Genomic DNA, 16,293 nt, shown 5'->3' on the forward strand with positions numbered 1-16,293 from the left:
CAAGTGGTCCAGGTCCTGAAGCAGCAGAGCTGCCCCAGACCATCACACTGACACCACCATGTTTGACTGTTGGCATGATGTTCTTTTTATCAAATGCTGTGTTATTTTTACTCCAGATGTAACGGGCCACACACCTTCCAGAAAGTTCAACTTTTGTCTGGTCAGTCCACAGAATATTTCTCCAAAAGTCTTGGGGATCATCAGGATGTTTCTTGGCAAATGTGAGACGAGCCTTTGTGTTCTTTTTGTCAGCAGTGGTTTTGGCCTTGGAACTCTGACTTTAACTGAGTCACTGAGGCCTGCAGGTCTTTGGATGTGGTGCTGGGTTCTTTTTTTGACCTCCTGGATGAGTCGTCTTTGCACTCTCGGAGTCATTTTGGTTGGCCGACCACTCCTGGGAAGGTTCACCACTGTTCACAGTTTTCTCCATTTGTGGATAATGGCTCTGACCGTGGTTTGCTGGAGTCCCAAAGCCTTGGAAATGTCTTTGTAACCTTTTCAAGACTGATAGATTTCAGTCACTTTGTTTCTCATTTGTTCTTGAATTTCTTTGGATGGTGGCATGATGTGTTTCTTTCTGAGATCTTGTAGCCTAATTCACTTTGTCTGACAGCTTCTATTTAAGGGATTTCTTCATTCAGCTAATCTGGTGGTAATCAGGCCTGGGTGTGGCCAGTGAAACTGGACTCAGCTTTCCAAGAACTGGGGCTAATCACAGTTAACTTATGATTTAACAAGGGGGAGCAATTACTTTTTCACAAAGACATACACAATATAAAACCTAATTTAACCAATTTAAAACATAATTTAGCTAATTTAATAAATAATTTAGCTTATAGAAACCATAATTTAGGTAATAGAAACCATAATTTAGGCAATAGAAAATATAATTAAGCTCTATGGTTCACTGTAAAGCTTGACAAAGTTGTAATGATGTTGAATTTAAAGAGCACTGACCCGCCTCGGGACACGACCAGCTTCACTTTGACTTTGTAAGACACAATGATGCCTAAAATCTCCTTATTGGCTCCTTCTCTCAACCTGCAGAGACAGAAGAGTGCAGTCAGTCACCCCAGAACAAACTAAACTGTGAAATCCACAGGAAGGGATCAGGCTTTTAGAGTTTACCTTTCTGTACAATTTCATCAGACGTTGCTGGGTTTGTAGGGCTGTTTCAGACTGGGTACATGATTGCCGTTTCATTCACTGATGATTTTGGAGTGCTTGTTATCAAGTTAAGATTTCACATCCCCTAATGTCACACACTGAGAATCATTGCTGGAGCTGATAGAATGGTAGATGACTTTAGTGGGTTTAACTGAGGGGTGCATGCTGTGTCCTGGGACAGTTGAATGAAGAGATCCTTGTTTGAAAGTTTGTGTTCTTTAAAGAATCTGAACTGATTTAAATCAGGAGAGTGAAGAACATAAAATTTATGAACTGAAAAATAAGAGCCTGAAAAGGCTGCTTTTGTTTTGTTTGAAAGAAAAAAACACTCTGAATGTTTTGTGTCCACGCTTCTCGGGATATTTCCTCAATTTTTACATGATTTATTAATTCACCTTTTTAAGGTTCTTGTAAATAACACAATACCAAAGTGTTTCATATCACAAAAACCGTGATAGGGCAGGTCTTGGGGATTCCAGAGTGTCAGTTGGTTGGGAAAGGTTGATGGGCAAAGGATTCAACCAATGATGCACAGTGAGAGGTGACAGCATGTGCCCATTGCTCTCTTATTAGCCCTGTAACTCCAACTGCGAATCAAGTGAGATGGCAGGTGAGGGCGGAAGTGAAAGATGAGAATCTCCTGTTCACAGAAGGGTTCGAACCACATTTCTGTGACATAAAATGACAAAGATATTCAGAAAAACAGAGAGAAAACACAGCAGCGTATGGGCCGACCTCAGAGGGTTAAAATGTACTGTTACAGCCACAGTTGCAGCTCCTCTCCTGTGTGACTGATGTTTCCTTTGGAGTGTCTGTGTGTGTATGGGGGGGTGTGTGGGGGTTTGTGTCTGTGTGTGTGTGGTCTGGGTGCACCCTTCAGGCCTGATTTATTTCACCTGGGCTGCTGCTGGAAAAGTCTGATTGCAGCAGAAAACAAATCAGCAAATCGGAAGACGGCACCTGCAGGCTCTTCACAGGCAGTCCTGACTTTTGACATTTGAGACATAGCTTCATTCATGTTCATGTCCACTGTGCCTCTTATAGTTTTATTAGTTACTCTAGGTGTTTGTGTAGTTCTGTGTATTAAGGCATTCGTTGCGATGGACTGGGCCAGGTCATAGCTTAGTTTTAGGTAGAGTTGTTCCAGTTCTGATACCAGTATCAGATACCAGTATCAGAACTGCGTCTGATTCTGCTTTAAATGTAGGTATTGGTATCAGCGAGTACATGGGTTTGTGCACCGATCAGATACCGTTTGGTTTAGCTTTATGTTTTGCTTTGTTTTGCCATGTTAAACATTAACGCTATAAACCAGAAATCAATTCTCCTTGAAGAAGAACCAAAGGAACCACTGCAACAGCAAAGAATGGAGGCTGTGTGACAATTTTTCTCTGAATTTGATTGTTAAAACGCCTTCCAGACCGGCGCTGTCATACACTACAGGAAGTGACACAGTTTATCAAAAGTCAAATAACTTTTGAATCATAGATCGTTGCTTCTTGTTCGTCCTCTTGAAGCTAGCTGCTGTTCCGTCCCATTGACGCTACTGATGCCTTTGAATCCTTGCAGCAGCATTTTCAGTGAGCCTGGAACTCGTGTGACTTTTGGGGACTTTAATGATTAAATCCACACCAGTAAACCTGATGTTAAACATCTTTTTATCCATTCTAATCCAATTATGACCATTTATGACTGCTAGCTTGAACGCTAACCGTCATATTGTTTACCCTTTGTGCAGGTCTGTCAGCCAATGGCAGACTTTCGAGGAGTTTCACAATTCTCAGCTTTCCAACACTGTTTGAATTTTTCTGATCGGACAAACTTTGACAGAGTTACGGTAATAATACTCTGAAAATGTAAAACACAGCGCCCGTGCCGGCTCAGTAGGTAAAGGATTAAGGAGATGTGATGGATTTCCTCTCCCACCCCTTCAAATACCTCTGCATTGTTTGTGGTTTTATGAAAAGTTTGGCGACTATAGGTGACTAAATATAACAGGTTAGCCAGGTTTAACCCTCGATGGCAACACAAAAATAAAACTAAAGGAGACAGATGCTGACCCACTGAAACTGTCACATTAAATTTAGCACCCCTGATGGAAACAAACACATCCCTACATGAATGCACAGGTTAGACTGCCACTTTTCACTTCAGGGCTTTACTGAGGTTAAAGGGATGAAGACAGACAGCTTCATACAGACCCAGTCTGGAACAGCCAGCCCTTCATTAAAGTTCAAAAAGAGAATCTACTGGATTTATTTAAAAAATCTCTGCTGGATGAACCAGTCAGATAACCCCTGTGGTCTGGTCCAGTCTGTTTGGAGGCAGGAAGTCAAAACTAAAACTGGTTTCCCTGAAATAGTTAATTCTAAAGAGGAAACCATCTCCATTCCTCATTTATTTGGAGGAAATCATAAGACTAGACTTAAACCTGAAATCTGGGGGTGCAACCTAAACTCCCCCCGTGTTCAACTCCCCCCCCCCCCTCCCCCACAGACTAAGGAGGGGCCCTCCTGCTGCTGGACTCACAGAGTACTGGAGGCCAGGTTTGTGTCCTCATGCTTCAGTTTCCCGTCCAGCGCCAGGCCTCGTTTCTCTCGGTTGTTGGCCAGAAACGGAGTCAGAGTGAAGACTTTACAGAAAGTCGAACTGGGAGCAACGACATCACTGAAACACAAGAACATCCCTGCTAAGATTACACCCAGGATTTAAAGATGTGGATTATACCAGTCTGAGGGTTATCATGAGATAGCATATAAACAAAAGAAGGTTCCAGAAGACTCACTCAGACTCCTCAGTGGCCACCGGACATTTGTACTGAGCCGTGTTGAAGAGGCAGATGTCTGCGTACTGTCGAACTGCAGGAACACAGAGGAGTGATCAGCGCTAAACCAGTCCTCAACTCTACAGAACGGGGCACGTTTCCATGACAACCACGGAGAATCAGAGATGTTAAGGTAAAGCTAAACCCTGCTTCAGACCAAAGATTCCCCATGAGACCAGCCGAACTCACAACTGTGTGACGGGCCGCCTTGCGATGCTCTGGTGGTGTTTCAGCTCACGCTGCTGCGACTGGAGGAGATGGTTCATCTCCATCACTCAGCTTTAGGGGATATATTCCTGAAGTTCTGAATCTGCCTCTACAATAGGGACCACTGCACATCCACTGTCTATCCTGTTCTAATCTTGTTTACACTCTGACGTTGAATCTTCCCTCTGTAGTCAGTTTTTCAGGTTTTTCAGGTTCGATTTTTTGTGTTTGGCATAAGCCCAAGCCATTGAACCCTTAGAAGCTGATGGGGCCGTTATTGGCTTTTTTATTTCTGTTTTTCCTTTCATAATTATTTTGACTGAGTTGATGCTAACTACATAAATTTGGAGGCTAAGTTTCTGTTTCAGTAGCATATGAAATGTTAATATGAGAACCTATAACAGGTCAATAATCATCTCTGCGGACTTTTTTTAGTCCCTCCGATGGTGGCTCCATGAGTGGATTAGGAAAGCTCTGGTTGTGATAAAGGTGCTCTGACATACCTGAGATCTTCATCTTCTTCACCGTCTTGTTTGTGTTGTTGGTGACGTGGACGTTGACACTGATTGGCTCTCCGTGGTAATAGATCTGAGAAAACAACAAAAGAGGAGATTGGAGCTTCGTGATTGGCCGACAGGTTTACTGAAAGTCTTTTACTTTAGGTGTCAAAATGGAGGACAGCTAGCAAGTTTGATATTGCAAAAAAATGCTTAAATAGTCATATTATTATGGATTTAGTGATGTGGATTTGTAGTATCAAAGCTCTGAATAAACACCACGCCTTGCACCAGGATTAAAAATGTTCTGGAAGGTAAAGAAAAACACCAGAATTTGTTAGTGGATCAGAAAAAAGGTCAGCTTCTGATCCCAGTTTACTCCATAGAGATCCGTCTAACACAGGGGTGTCAAACTCAATCACAGCAGGGGCCAGATTCTGACTTTGGGGTCTAACCCAAGGGCCTAGCAGGGTCAATATTTAACCATAAAATGTCAACTGCGCTTTCACCAGAAATTAATTATGGGGGGAACTTAGCACTGGTGAAAAATGTTTTTATTAAAAAAGTAAACATGATAAGTCTAAAGTCTGACAGGAAAAAGATCAAACTTATTCATTCAAAAGGTAAAAACATGACATTTACAGTCTAAATAATGAATTCAAAATGCAAACATATGAGATAAAAGGTGGTATCATGATTTCTGATGGTGAAATAGGAGATAAATTCAAAATAATGAGTTTAAAAGGTCAAATATGGGATAAAATTCAAAATTGTGAGTTTTCAAGGTCAAAACAATGATACAATTCTTAATCATTAGTTTTAAAGGTAAAAATAAGATAGAAATCAAAGTTAGAAGTTGAAAATGTCAAAATGTGAGAAAAAAGTCCAAATTGTGAGTTTAAAAGGTCAAAATATTGCTCAAAATTTAAAATTGTTGATCTGAAAAGTCAAAATATGAGATAAAAAATTAAAACCATAACTTTGAGTCATAATTGTGAGATACAACATCAAAAATATGAATTGAAAATTTCTTTTCCACGTTCCAGACTTTAAATTAAATATTTTCTACTCTTTACTATTTATAATTTTCATGACTGGTCGGGGATTTTGTGAATCATAAAGGTTTAGTTCACATTTTTGTACTGGAGGAAATCTGCAGACCTCATACTGGAAGGGTTGGTTGTAATAAAAATATGAAATGCTCTGGTGGGCCGTGTATAACTGTGCCACGAGCTGCATTTGGCCCCTGAACCTTGAGTTTGACACCCCTGGTCAAATGGTTCCTGATATACTGTAAACCATGCATGCGGGTTCAGCTGAGGTGGTCACAGATTCATCTGTGAGTCTGAGGAGGAGCATGTTAGTCACGTGTTGTTAATAACATCAGTAAAGGTGTGTCTCACTCAGACTCTCATTCTCTTCAGCTTTGTTTGCTTTGCAGTGTCGGCTGGTCCCGGCTGTTACCTCTTTGTCCAGAGACGCCTCCAGGTGTAGAGGTTTGTCTGACATCAGGAACTGTCTGGTGGTCTCTGCCGTGGGCTGAGGGCCGGGTTTCTCTGGAGCATACTGCACCTTCCTGATCACCAAACGTACCGAGTTCCTGCAAACACAACGCCACAGTGATGCTGCTGAGGAGACGGCTGAGAGCGTCTGTGTGGTCTGTGATGATGGATGCTAATATTAGAGATCTGCACCAGTTTAACATCAGCTAGTACTGACCCTTTTACTAATTATATTCGCTCAGATACTGAGTAGCTTTTAAGGGTACTTTACTTTACTTTATTTAGTAGTTTTTATACAGTTGTTAAGTTTATTCTAACCATCTTTAACCATGCAGTCTCACAGTGAAGGGTACCCCCGATCACTGTCACAGTCAGAGCCTCTCTAGTTCTCTATGAGGCTGCTAGAGATGAGCAGCTCTTACCTTTTGTGGATCTTTTCTTCAGCGTTTTCTGCACAGAAAGCTTTCACCTCAAAGTCCACCCCACAGGCCTGAAGACACACAGAAGGACATCGTTGATGCTAGCCACTGAATTTACCCCAAGACGTCTGGACTCTTAGTAGGACACAGACTGGAGCCAGATCTTTGACCATGTTTCCCTCTGCATACCCATCCTAGGTCTTGGATCTGTCTGTCTTGGATCGGTACTGTGTGGACCAACATGGTTCTAACTTCATCTGTGATCAACCAGAACAACCTAGACCAGACTAAACTCTGCAGAGAGGCCATGTTTTTATTCAGTCAGGGCCACTTTGAAAGGTTTAAATTCATGACTCAGTGATTTTGTGCTCTAATTTTTAAACTTTTCTCTAAAGGAGTCCAAAAAGGAGGAGAAAACCAGGCACTACAAACAAAAAAATGTGCTAATGAGGAAGGAAATACTAAAAAGCCTTTATTGTAATGGCTAAATCATTAAAAAGCCGGTCTTCTTCAGGGCTAACAAACATTAGTAGTGTGGTCACAACTCTATGTAGACTACAACCAAAGAAGGCAGTCACATGAATCATGGAGAAGAGAAATCAGGTGAGAGTCTTCACACAGGACTCACTGATCAGGCATTGGCCTCTCCCAATACCAGTGATGACCAATTAGAGGCAACCACAGACTCAGAGAAAAAAGACAAAGCAGGTGAGGCCTGTTACAGAGTAATCAGCAACACATGAAGACACAGAATGAACCCAAACAACAATGACAATAGTAAGTAATACAAATCACAAACAATAACTCAAAAACAATAAATCAAACCAACATCTAATGCATAGGTCTGTAAGAAACAGGAAAACACACTAAAATACATTACAAAAAACATGATATGTCAAAATCATCATTCAAACCAGGATGTTGTAAGGCATCCAGCTGATGGATCCAGAAAGCTTCCCTTTGATCGAGCTTCTGGATTCTGTCCCCTCCTCTTACCAAAGGTTTTACATGTTCAATACCTTCAATGTGCAATAAAGAATGGGTCCGTGGGAAAAGGAACATGTTTTGAATCCTGTGAATCCCTTTCATAAGTGTTTCACCTGGTATGGCCGGTATATTGATGACATTTCGTTGGTTTTTGATGGTAATGAGACACAACTATTGCAGTTCCATAAATATTTGAATTCTATCAATGAAAACATTAAATTGTCTATTGAATATTCACATCATAGCATTAACTTTTTGGATGTAACCATCTTTAAAGACACTGAGGGAAAGTTACATACCACTCTTTTTAGGAAAAGTACATCACGTAATACAATATTCAGAGCTGATTCATTACATCCTCATCACCTTAAAAATAATATTCCTTATGGCCAATTTCAGCACCTACGTCGCATTTGTGATCAAGAAGCTGATTTTGATAATCAGACTGAGACTATGTCATGCAGATTTTTTGATAGAGGCTACCAGCCCAGAACAATCAAACAAGCTGTTAACAGAGCACAGTGTTTGGAGCGCAACACCCTCCTCCAGAAAAACACAGGACGCAAATCAGTGTCTCAGTCTCGCCCCTTTTTTGTTACTACTTACAGTACACATGCTAAACAGATCAAACATATTGTTAGGAGTAACTGGGCCATTATTCAGAGTGATCCCCTTTTGAGCAAAGTTTTCCCTTAACCTCCTATCGTGTCCTTTTGACATGCACCGACCTTCAGGGACAGGTTAATGCATTCACATCTTCCAGCAGACAAGAAAAGAACTTGGTTAAATAAACCAGCTGGTACTTTTAAATGTATGCATTGCCCTCACTGTGATAATGTGGCACAAACCAAAGGTTTTGTGGATGTCCATACTAAAAAAACCTACAAACAAAGTTACTTTATTAATTGTAGCACCACTTTAGTCATATACTGTTTGTTTTGTCCATGTGAGGAAGGTTTTTTTCTACATAGGACGTACAAAAAGACGCATGAGAGATCGTCTGGCTGAGCATAAATATGCCATCGGAATCAGGAATCAAGATAACCCTATGGCCAGATACTTTAATGAATCCCACAATGCCAACGATTCTTTATTGCACATTGAAGGTATTGAACATGTAAAACCTTTGGTAAGAGGAGGGGACAGAATCCAGAAGCTCGATCAAAGGGAAGCTTTCTGGATCCATCAGCTGGATGCCTTACAACATCCTGGTTTGAATGATGATTTTGACATATCATGTTTTTTGTAATGTATTTTAGTGTGTTTTCCTGTTTCTTACAGACCTATGCATTAGATGTTGGTTTGATTTATTGTTTTTGAGTTATTGTTTGTGATTTGTATTACTTACTATTGTCATTGTTGTTTGGGTTCATTCTGTGTCTTCATGTGTTGCTGATTACTCTGTAACAGGCCTCACCTGCTTTGTCTTTTTTCTCTGAGTCTGTGGTTGCCTCTAATTGGTCATCACTGGTATTGGGAGAGGCCAATGCCTGATCAGTGAGTCCTGTGTGAAGACTCTCACCTGATTTCTCTTCTCCATGATTTATGTGACTGCCTTCTTTGGCTGTAGTCTACATAGAGTTGTGACCACACCACTGATATTTGTTAGCCCTGAAGAAGACCAGTTTGGTTAAAACATGTTGGCTTTTTAATGATTTGGCCATTACAATAAAGGCTTTTTAGTATTTCCTTCCTCATTTGCACATTTTTTTGTTTGTAGTGCCTGGTTTTCTCCTCCTTTCTGGACAGGTTTTTTTCCCCCTGGTTTCCAAGAGCACCCAATTTTGGTTTATTATTGAAGCACCTTAGTCATACTGAGCAGCCAGTCAACCTCCCTCTTTTTCTCTAAAGGAACCTAGCATTTTAAGATGATCCTTAGTCAGTAAATATTAATATTAAAACAGTAGATTTCAACATATACACCAGGAAATCTGCACCTTTAGAGAGCGGTGTGACAGCCATAACCTCAGCCTGAACCACAATAAAACCAGACAATTGTTTAAGGTACATATATATATTGTGCTGTGCAGAAGTTTTAGGCCTGTTTGGGCCAAAATTTGAGGCTGAAGTAAGGTGTGTAATGGCAAGTACGCCCACCTGAGGGCCCCACTGGGTGGGAAGGAGGATTGACACAACCCAGATCATGCTCTGGATGTCTTTGTACATTACCAAGGACATGGGAAAATAATCTGATGAAAACAAAACAAAAAACACAGCTTTAGGGGGGAGTTATGGGTAGATGTGGTGCTTAAACACAGCCTGTTAGGGCGGGTAGGAGGGTTGCCACAACCCCCCAGTTGTTGTGTATATGTTCTAAGCACCTGAAACCTGTTGGTGGTTGCTGGGTGTATTACCAGGGCTGCAAAGGCCCGGACAAAAGAAATGCTGTTAAGCTCGACCTTGGCAGCTGAGCGACACACGTACATGTCAAATGTGTTGGAACTGACTCTGGGCCCGGGGTTGTGGAACATCAGGACCTGTGAAGAACCGTTAGCACTCTACATGCCTAAAACTTCTGCACAGTACTTTATATATTAATGCATCTATAGATAAAGGAGGACAGTGGATGGAATCAGAAACAGGGACAGGAGAGTGGAGGAAAGATATGTGGGAAAAGAACCACCAAGCAGACCTGAACCTGGGTCGCCTGCACACATGGAGACACGCCCTGAGGACATGTGACCATGTGATCTATGGACATCATTTACCAACCATCCCTAGGAAGAAACTCTTACACCTGCTCTCCGTCCAGACATCTAATTTCTACACCGTTTACCACGTTTGGGGTTGCGGGGGGCTGAAGCCTAACCCAGCTGTCATTGGGCGAGTTCATCTGAAAATCTGAGAGAAAAAAATTTCTAAACACAGTGAAAAATCTATGAGAGTGACAACAGAACCCCGAACTGTTGAGGAACTACAGAGGAATGTGACAAAGTTACAGTTTTTATCCTTTTATTCACATTATCCACTGCATCCCAACTATTTTGGAATCTGGGTTTTTCTTTTTTAAATGTGAAAAAATTCATTCAGTCACACAACTAGTGGTTCTTTGAACCTATCAAGGCTGAGGCTAAGCCTCCAGAGGCGGTCTGCAGGATGAGGAGACTAAGAGAGGTGTTTAGATGTTAGAGGCGTAGAAGGAATGGTCTGGATGGAGGGCTAACTCTGAGAACAGGTGAGGGCTCACCTTCCCGGTGTCCTCTGGGCCCGGCTGCAGGGTGACGGAGCACGGCAGGTTCAGAGGAATCTGAAAACCAGAGAGGGACAATGTAAAAGTGGTCTAATCTATATTTCTGTTCATTATTAAAACAGCCTGCATGTTGTGTGTGAGATCCAACTCTGTCCTTATCACCGTTTGTGTTTCAGACACATGACACTGAGGTTTTATTTCTGTTGGGGTACACAGCTGAGTAAGATTTAACTCTAAAGAAAGTTGACCTCACTGCCTCCACGCTTGGATCGTCTCTACTTCCTCACCTGTGTAGAACAGGTAGACCAGAGTATAACAATGTTTTCTGCCGTCTTTTCACGGAGTAAATAAGAAACATAAGGAGTTATACATCATCATAGTGGCTTTAATACCTTCATTATCTCTGACTGGACTGGTTTAACAGCCTGCTCTTTATGGAGCTCAGAGCTGAGGGGCAGTCAGAGAACGAGCAGGTTGTTTTATCATCTCTGAGCAGAAGGAATAAATGAACAAAATATAGTTTAATGGGCCTCTTCCAGGTAAAAATGCCCCTCTGAACAAAGAAGGATGGATGTGGCTGCACATGCATGTTCTTCGGTGAACTTTTAGTGGTTAAATGACTGAGTGGAGCTGAAGAGTTCTTCCATCCCTGGTTGAGGAGTTCATCGCTGAAAGGATGAGTTTATAAAATCTCCTGCTGTAACAGGATGAGTTTATAAAATCTACTGCTGTAACAGGATGAGTTTATAAAATCTCCTGCTGTAACAGGATGAGTTTATAAAATCTCCTGCTGTAACAGGATGAGTTTATAAAATCTTCTTCTATAACAGGATGAATAAGTGAGAAAGAGAAACTACAGTCTACTGCAGCATCACTACCTCAAAGGTAAACGGATGGGCGTGCTCTCCCAGTTTTTTCATCAGCCGTTCTTGGAGGCGTGTCAGACTCTTCTTTTCCTCGGGCAGCGGAGGGAACGCCTGAATGTTTGCCACGAACAGATCTTTACGAAATGTCAACCCCAGGACGTCCAAATCCTCACGGCCATACCGGAACGCACAGGTCAGAGTCACGAACACTGAAATGAAGGAAAAACTCAAGAACACATCCTGATACATGAGTGACAGAAGTCTGAGTGTTAACATGAACAATTTTAGTCCCACAAGGGTAGATTCTGGGTCTGGTCACATTTTCACTGTACATCTGAGTGACTTAATCCAGTCCACCTGTGACACCGCAGGACACTTCTGTATTCTCATCGAAACCTAATCTCCTTAATCTCCCTGTCCTCTCGGACAGCCTCTCTTCTCTTTCTAACTGGATGTCTCAGAATTCTCTCAGTCTCAACACTCAGTGTGTTTTCTGGCAGATCCATTTCCTGGCTGAAACCAGACTCAAAAATCAGGAGAAACTCTCGTTATTCCGTTTTTTTGTTTTTGATCAAAACTGGATAAAATGGAAATTAAAGCCATCTTTCTGTTTTTTCATGTCAGTCACAAAAATGGAAAAATGAATAACATTTAAAAAACAACAACAAAAACAGGGATCTATTTTTTTTTTCATTTAATGAAATTCTTGAGGCAAAGAAAATCATGTGACAATTGGGAAAGGTGGGAATTTCAAAATAAAAGCCTCCATGTCAAAACAAGAATCATCCATTGTGTTTAATAGTATTATAAAAGGCCAAAATGCTCTTAATACAATGTATGATAAATATTGTAAATTGTAAAATGTACTGGCAATTTAACCCTTTACCTACGGAGGGAGCGGGGATGATCTGTTTAATATGTCTGGAGTTTTATTACCATAACTCTGTCAAAATTTGTCCGATTTGAAAAATTCCAACGGTATTGGAAAGCTGAGATATGTGGGCATGCGAACATATATGGTTCATTATGGTACTCACAACCATAAAACATGGGCATTCATAACAATACACCAGAAGTTTGGAGAGACAGCTACACGGATTCTCAACACTGTAACTCCTCGAAAGTTTGCTCAATTTAAAAAATTCCAACGCTGTCAGAGAGCTGAGAATCTGTGCTTTCCGGCAATATATGATGTGTGGTATATATATTACAGTAATGTTGAACAGCACAGTCAAAAACAGCAGCTTTGACAGAAGAGGAGTGAGAAGGGAGAGAGTAAAAGGAGAGCGAGCAAGAGTGGTGTTTTGTTTTCTAAAAATAGCGTAAGATAGCGGCATTTGTGCGTGTCTGTGTTTTATTACACACATTTATAATTTCGGGAAGACCATCAAGAAAGGTAAAGCAGCTGCTACGGTTCATAGAGGAGGACAGGGATTTGGAGGATGCATCTTCTGAACTAAGGTATATGAAGAGCATATATAGTTCTCTTTTGCACACCCAGAGTCCTAGACTCTAAAAATGACTGGTGATTTTCTAAACATGTATAGGTTCACATCTCAAATGTCAAATCAAAACTTCATGAGCAATAACAAAATTTCTTCCCATAAAAGCCATGAAAAACAAATCTGTTTTTGTGTTTTTCTTTTAAACTGCTGACAATTCATTATAATGTGCAATAATCATTAACCAGATGTTGAAAAGTCAAGTTCAAGTACTCCTGGGAAAAGGTGCCAAAGCTCTCAGACTTAGGGCGTTTCCTGACTATTTTACAGCCATAATAACAATATATGTCCAAATCGCCATTTTTAGACTCAGTAGGTAAAGGGTTAATGGACTGTAATTTTATTACCTTTAATGAATTTTATTTATTCTCATTTCAGGTTCGTACATAGCAGGCCTTTTAGCATGCATTTGCTGAGCATGTGTTTGGTGTCAGGTTCACATCAACTCTAACTGATAAATAAATAAAAATATATGCAGTGCTTAACATTTATTAGACCACCTGTCATATTTGTCTCAGAGACCATCCAGCATCATGAAGTGCTTTAATGTGGACTCCTTCATTTTCAGTCAGCTCTCCACGTTTTACCATTTTGAACTGGAATGAGGAATTTCAAACTAAATTCACCTTTTAATACCCAAATTTGAAATTTAAGTCAGAAATGAATCAAGCATGACATTCAACCACTAAAACTAATTTTTCTGTTCAGGAATGCAAGTAAATAACTATAATTTGATATATTTATCAAGAAATATTAATGTGCTTTACTATTTTTTCAGTTTTTTGTAAATCAGTAAATTTGAAAATTCATGGATAACAATAATAATTATATTTTAGCATTGAAAATATAATTTGGGTTAAAGAGCTTCCACATATTGGTGTATTAACCATTGCAGAAACATAAAAAATGATTTTGGTTTTATCAATTTTTACCAATGCTGTTTTTTTGGGCAGCTGTGGCACAAACCTTACTTTGGATGGTGGTCTAATAAATTTGTTAAGCACTGTATATATATGAAATAATATTGTCATAATGTAAAACACAATGGATGGCTCTTGTTTTGACATGGAGGAGTCTTTTACTTTGAAATACTGACCTTTCCAATACTGACCCAATAGGTCACATGATTTCCTTTTCCTCAAGTATTTCAGTAATTGAAGAAAACAAAATATCGGAATTGGAAAAAACAGAAATTGGACCCCGTCTTTATTTAATGGTATTTGTTTATCTGTTGTTGTGACCAAAATGAAAAAACGGAATAACTGCTCATTTATCCGTTTTTTGTTTTGTTTTGTTTTGTTTTGTTTTGTTTTGTTTTGTTTTGTTTTGTTTTGGGTTTTTTTTGGTTTTTTGTTCTGGACAAAAAAAAAAAAAAAAAAAAAAATTGAAGGAAGGAGTTTCTCCCGATCTTCGAGTCTGGTTTCAACCAGGAAATGGATCTGCCAGAAAAGACACTGACCCTCAACCCAGATAAAACCAGTACCCTAAGGTCAGTCAGGGCACAGAACCATCAATATCAAGTCTTACATCTCATTAATATCTTGATGCTGTTATTTGACATTCAAACTCTGATTCTCACAGTTGGTTTAATCCTGATATATTCATTAAGACATAATGCAAAACTCAAACCCACACTGAAAGCTAGTCTGCAGTGTTATTAATTTAATTCCTGGCCCTTACATGTAGAACTGGATTACGGAGCCCAGCTGTTTCCCTGATCATGTGATCAGGGTGGCCTAACAGTCCTTCTCCATAACATCAGGTCTGCCAAATCTGTAGTTTCCTCTTAAAGGCTACTGAATAAATAATTTTGATAGGCCACTGCTAACACAGGTAAATTCATGTAGAGCAGATGGACCTGAACAAGAACGCACAGAGCATCCAGTTCAGAGTTTACGTTGGCTGGTATTTAGCATTTTTAGCTGGTTTCAATGTCAGATGTCCAGCAGATTAAGATACTAAAGGCCAACATGTCTGACTGAAAAAAGCCAGTTACCAAATAAATAATGAATCGATGAGAGAAGGACTAGGCTGAACTATCCACAGGGGATGTTTTTGTCTTTCCCCGGTACTACTCCAAATAAACCAGGATTGTTGGCTTACTGTTATAGTGGAGGTTACAGTCGAGATCATCAGTCTATGAGGACTAATATGGAACAACGGATGGTAAGACTCCATTTTTCATTTGTAATGTGAGTTTTAATGTGGTATCTAGTAAACAGGGAACTGCTTAGTTATTTGTTTGTTGTGTTTTCAGTGGAGGATGGTATTTGGCTGTTAGTAACTAAGTTATGGTAGCAGCTAATGTGCTAACAGGCTAACTTAGAGCTAACAGTGCTAATGTGAAGCTAAGCGCTGTTGTTGGTTTTTTGTTAAACATTGGTGTTTCCTGTACAGCTGACTGCAGGTGCGTAAGGAAAAGCTCACAGCTTTCATTCTGTCTGTTTAAACAGCTCAAACAAAGACACATCAAAGAATGTCTGTCTCAGTCATTTCTATGCTCTGTCATGAGTAATGTGAGTCTAACAGGCTGTAATAATAGAGTAAGCAGATCCCAGGTTTACTGTCAGGCTCAGTTTCTGCTGTCATGGACTCCAAACATTTGCGCTGTGTTCCAGTGTCTGAGCTTTTTATGTTCTATTGCTCTTAAATGCAGGTTCTTGGTCATATGGCTATCTAAATCTCTGCTGGTTGTTTAAATGGCTAAAAATTCTTCAGGACCACCCATCATTTTAGCTGTGGACAAAAAAGGTCGAGCATAAACTCTGATCTGATCAATCAATCATTGTTCGATTGCACTGATACATAACCAAAGATATCTCAGGAAGCTTTACCACACAGTGCATGCCTTCTCACCTTTCCTCTCCTTCAAGTACTCTGGGTCAATCAGGACGACGCCATCTACAAGAGAGAAAATCCATAAACAGCCAGAAGAAGGACTGTTTTACTCCCGTCACCAGTGTTTTTATTGGTACAGAGCCACTAAACAGGGGCGGAGCCAGGAGAGTCAAACACCGGGGACTCTGAGGGATCTCTACATATTCTTCAGTTGTCCCAATCCTTCTGAAACCAACTTATTGATGACCAATAAGTTTCCCTTCCTCCTTATCAAAAGGGACAAAATGGTTATTA

General features: G+C 40.3%; 1 protein-coding gene across 1 annotated transcript in view; it reads right to left on the reverse strand.

Annotated features, from left to right (window-relative positions):
- Positions 1 to 16,293, reverse strand: part of arrb1 (arrestin, beta 1) — a 46,747-nt gene that overhangs the window by 9,468 nt on the left and 20,986 nt on the right. Inside the window, exons 4-12 of the mRNA XM_041805717.1 lie at positions 16,018 to 16,062; positions 11,672 to 11,868; positions 10,791 to 10,850; positions 6,620 to 6,687; positions 6,160 to 6,295; positions 4,702 to 4,786; positions 3,953 to 4,025; positions 3,697 to 3,834; positions 958 to 1,041 (exon numbers count right to left, since the gene is read on the reverse strand). Coding sequence (XP_041661651.1) covers positions 958 to 1,041; positions 3,697 to 3,834; positions 3,953 to 4,025; positions 4,702 to 4,786; positions 6,160 to 6,295; positions 6,620 to 6,687; positions 10,791 to 10,850; positions 11,672 to 11,868; positions 16,018 to 16,062 — 886 coding nt within the window. The remainder of the gene's footprint in view (positions 1 to 957; positions 1,042 to 3,696; positions 3,835 to 3,952; positions 4,026 to 4,701; positions 4,787 to 6,159; positions 6,296 to 6,619; positions 6,688 to 10,790; positions 10,851 to 11,671; positions 11,869 to 16,017; positions 16,063 to 16,293) is intronic.

The sequence above is a fragment of the Cheilinus undulatus genome, linkage group 2 (genome assembly GCF_018320785.1).
Source record: "Cheilinus undulatus linkage group 2, ASM1832078v1, whole genome shotgun sequence".
Classification (NCBI taxonomy): Eukaryota; Metazoa; Chordata; class Actinopteri; order Labriformes; family Labridae; genus Cheilinus; species Cheilinus undulatus.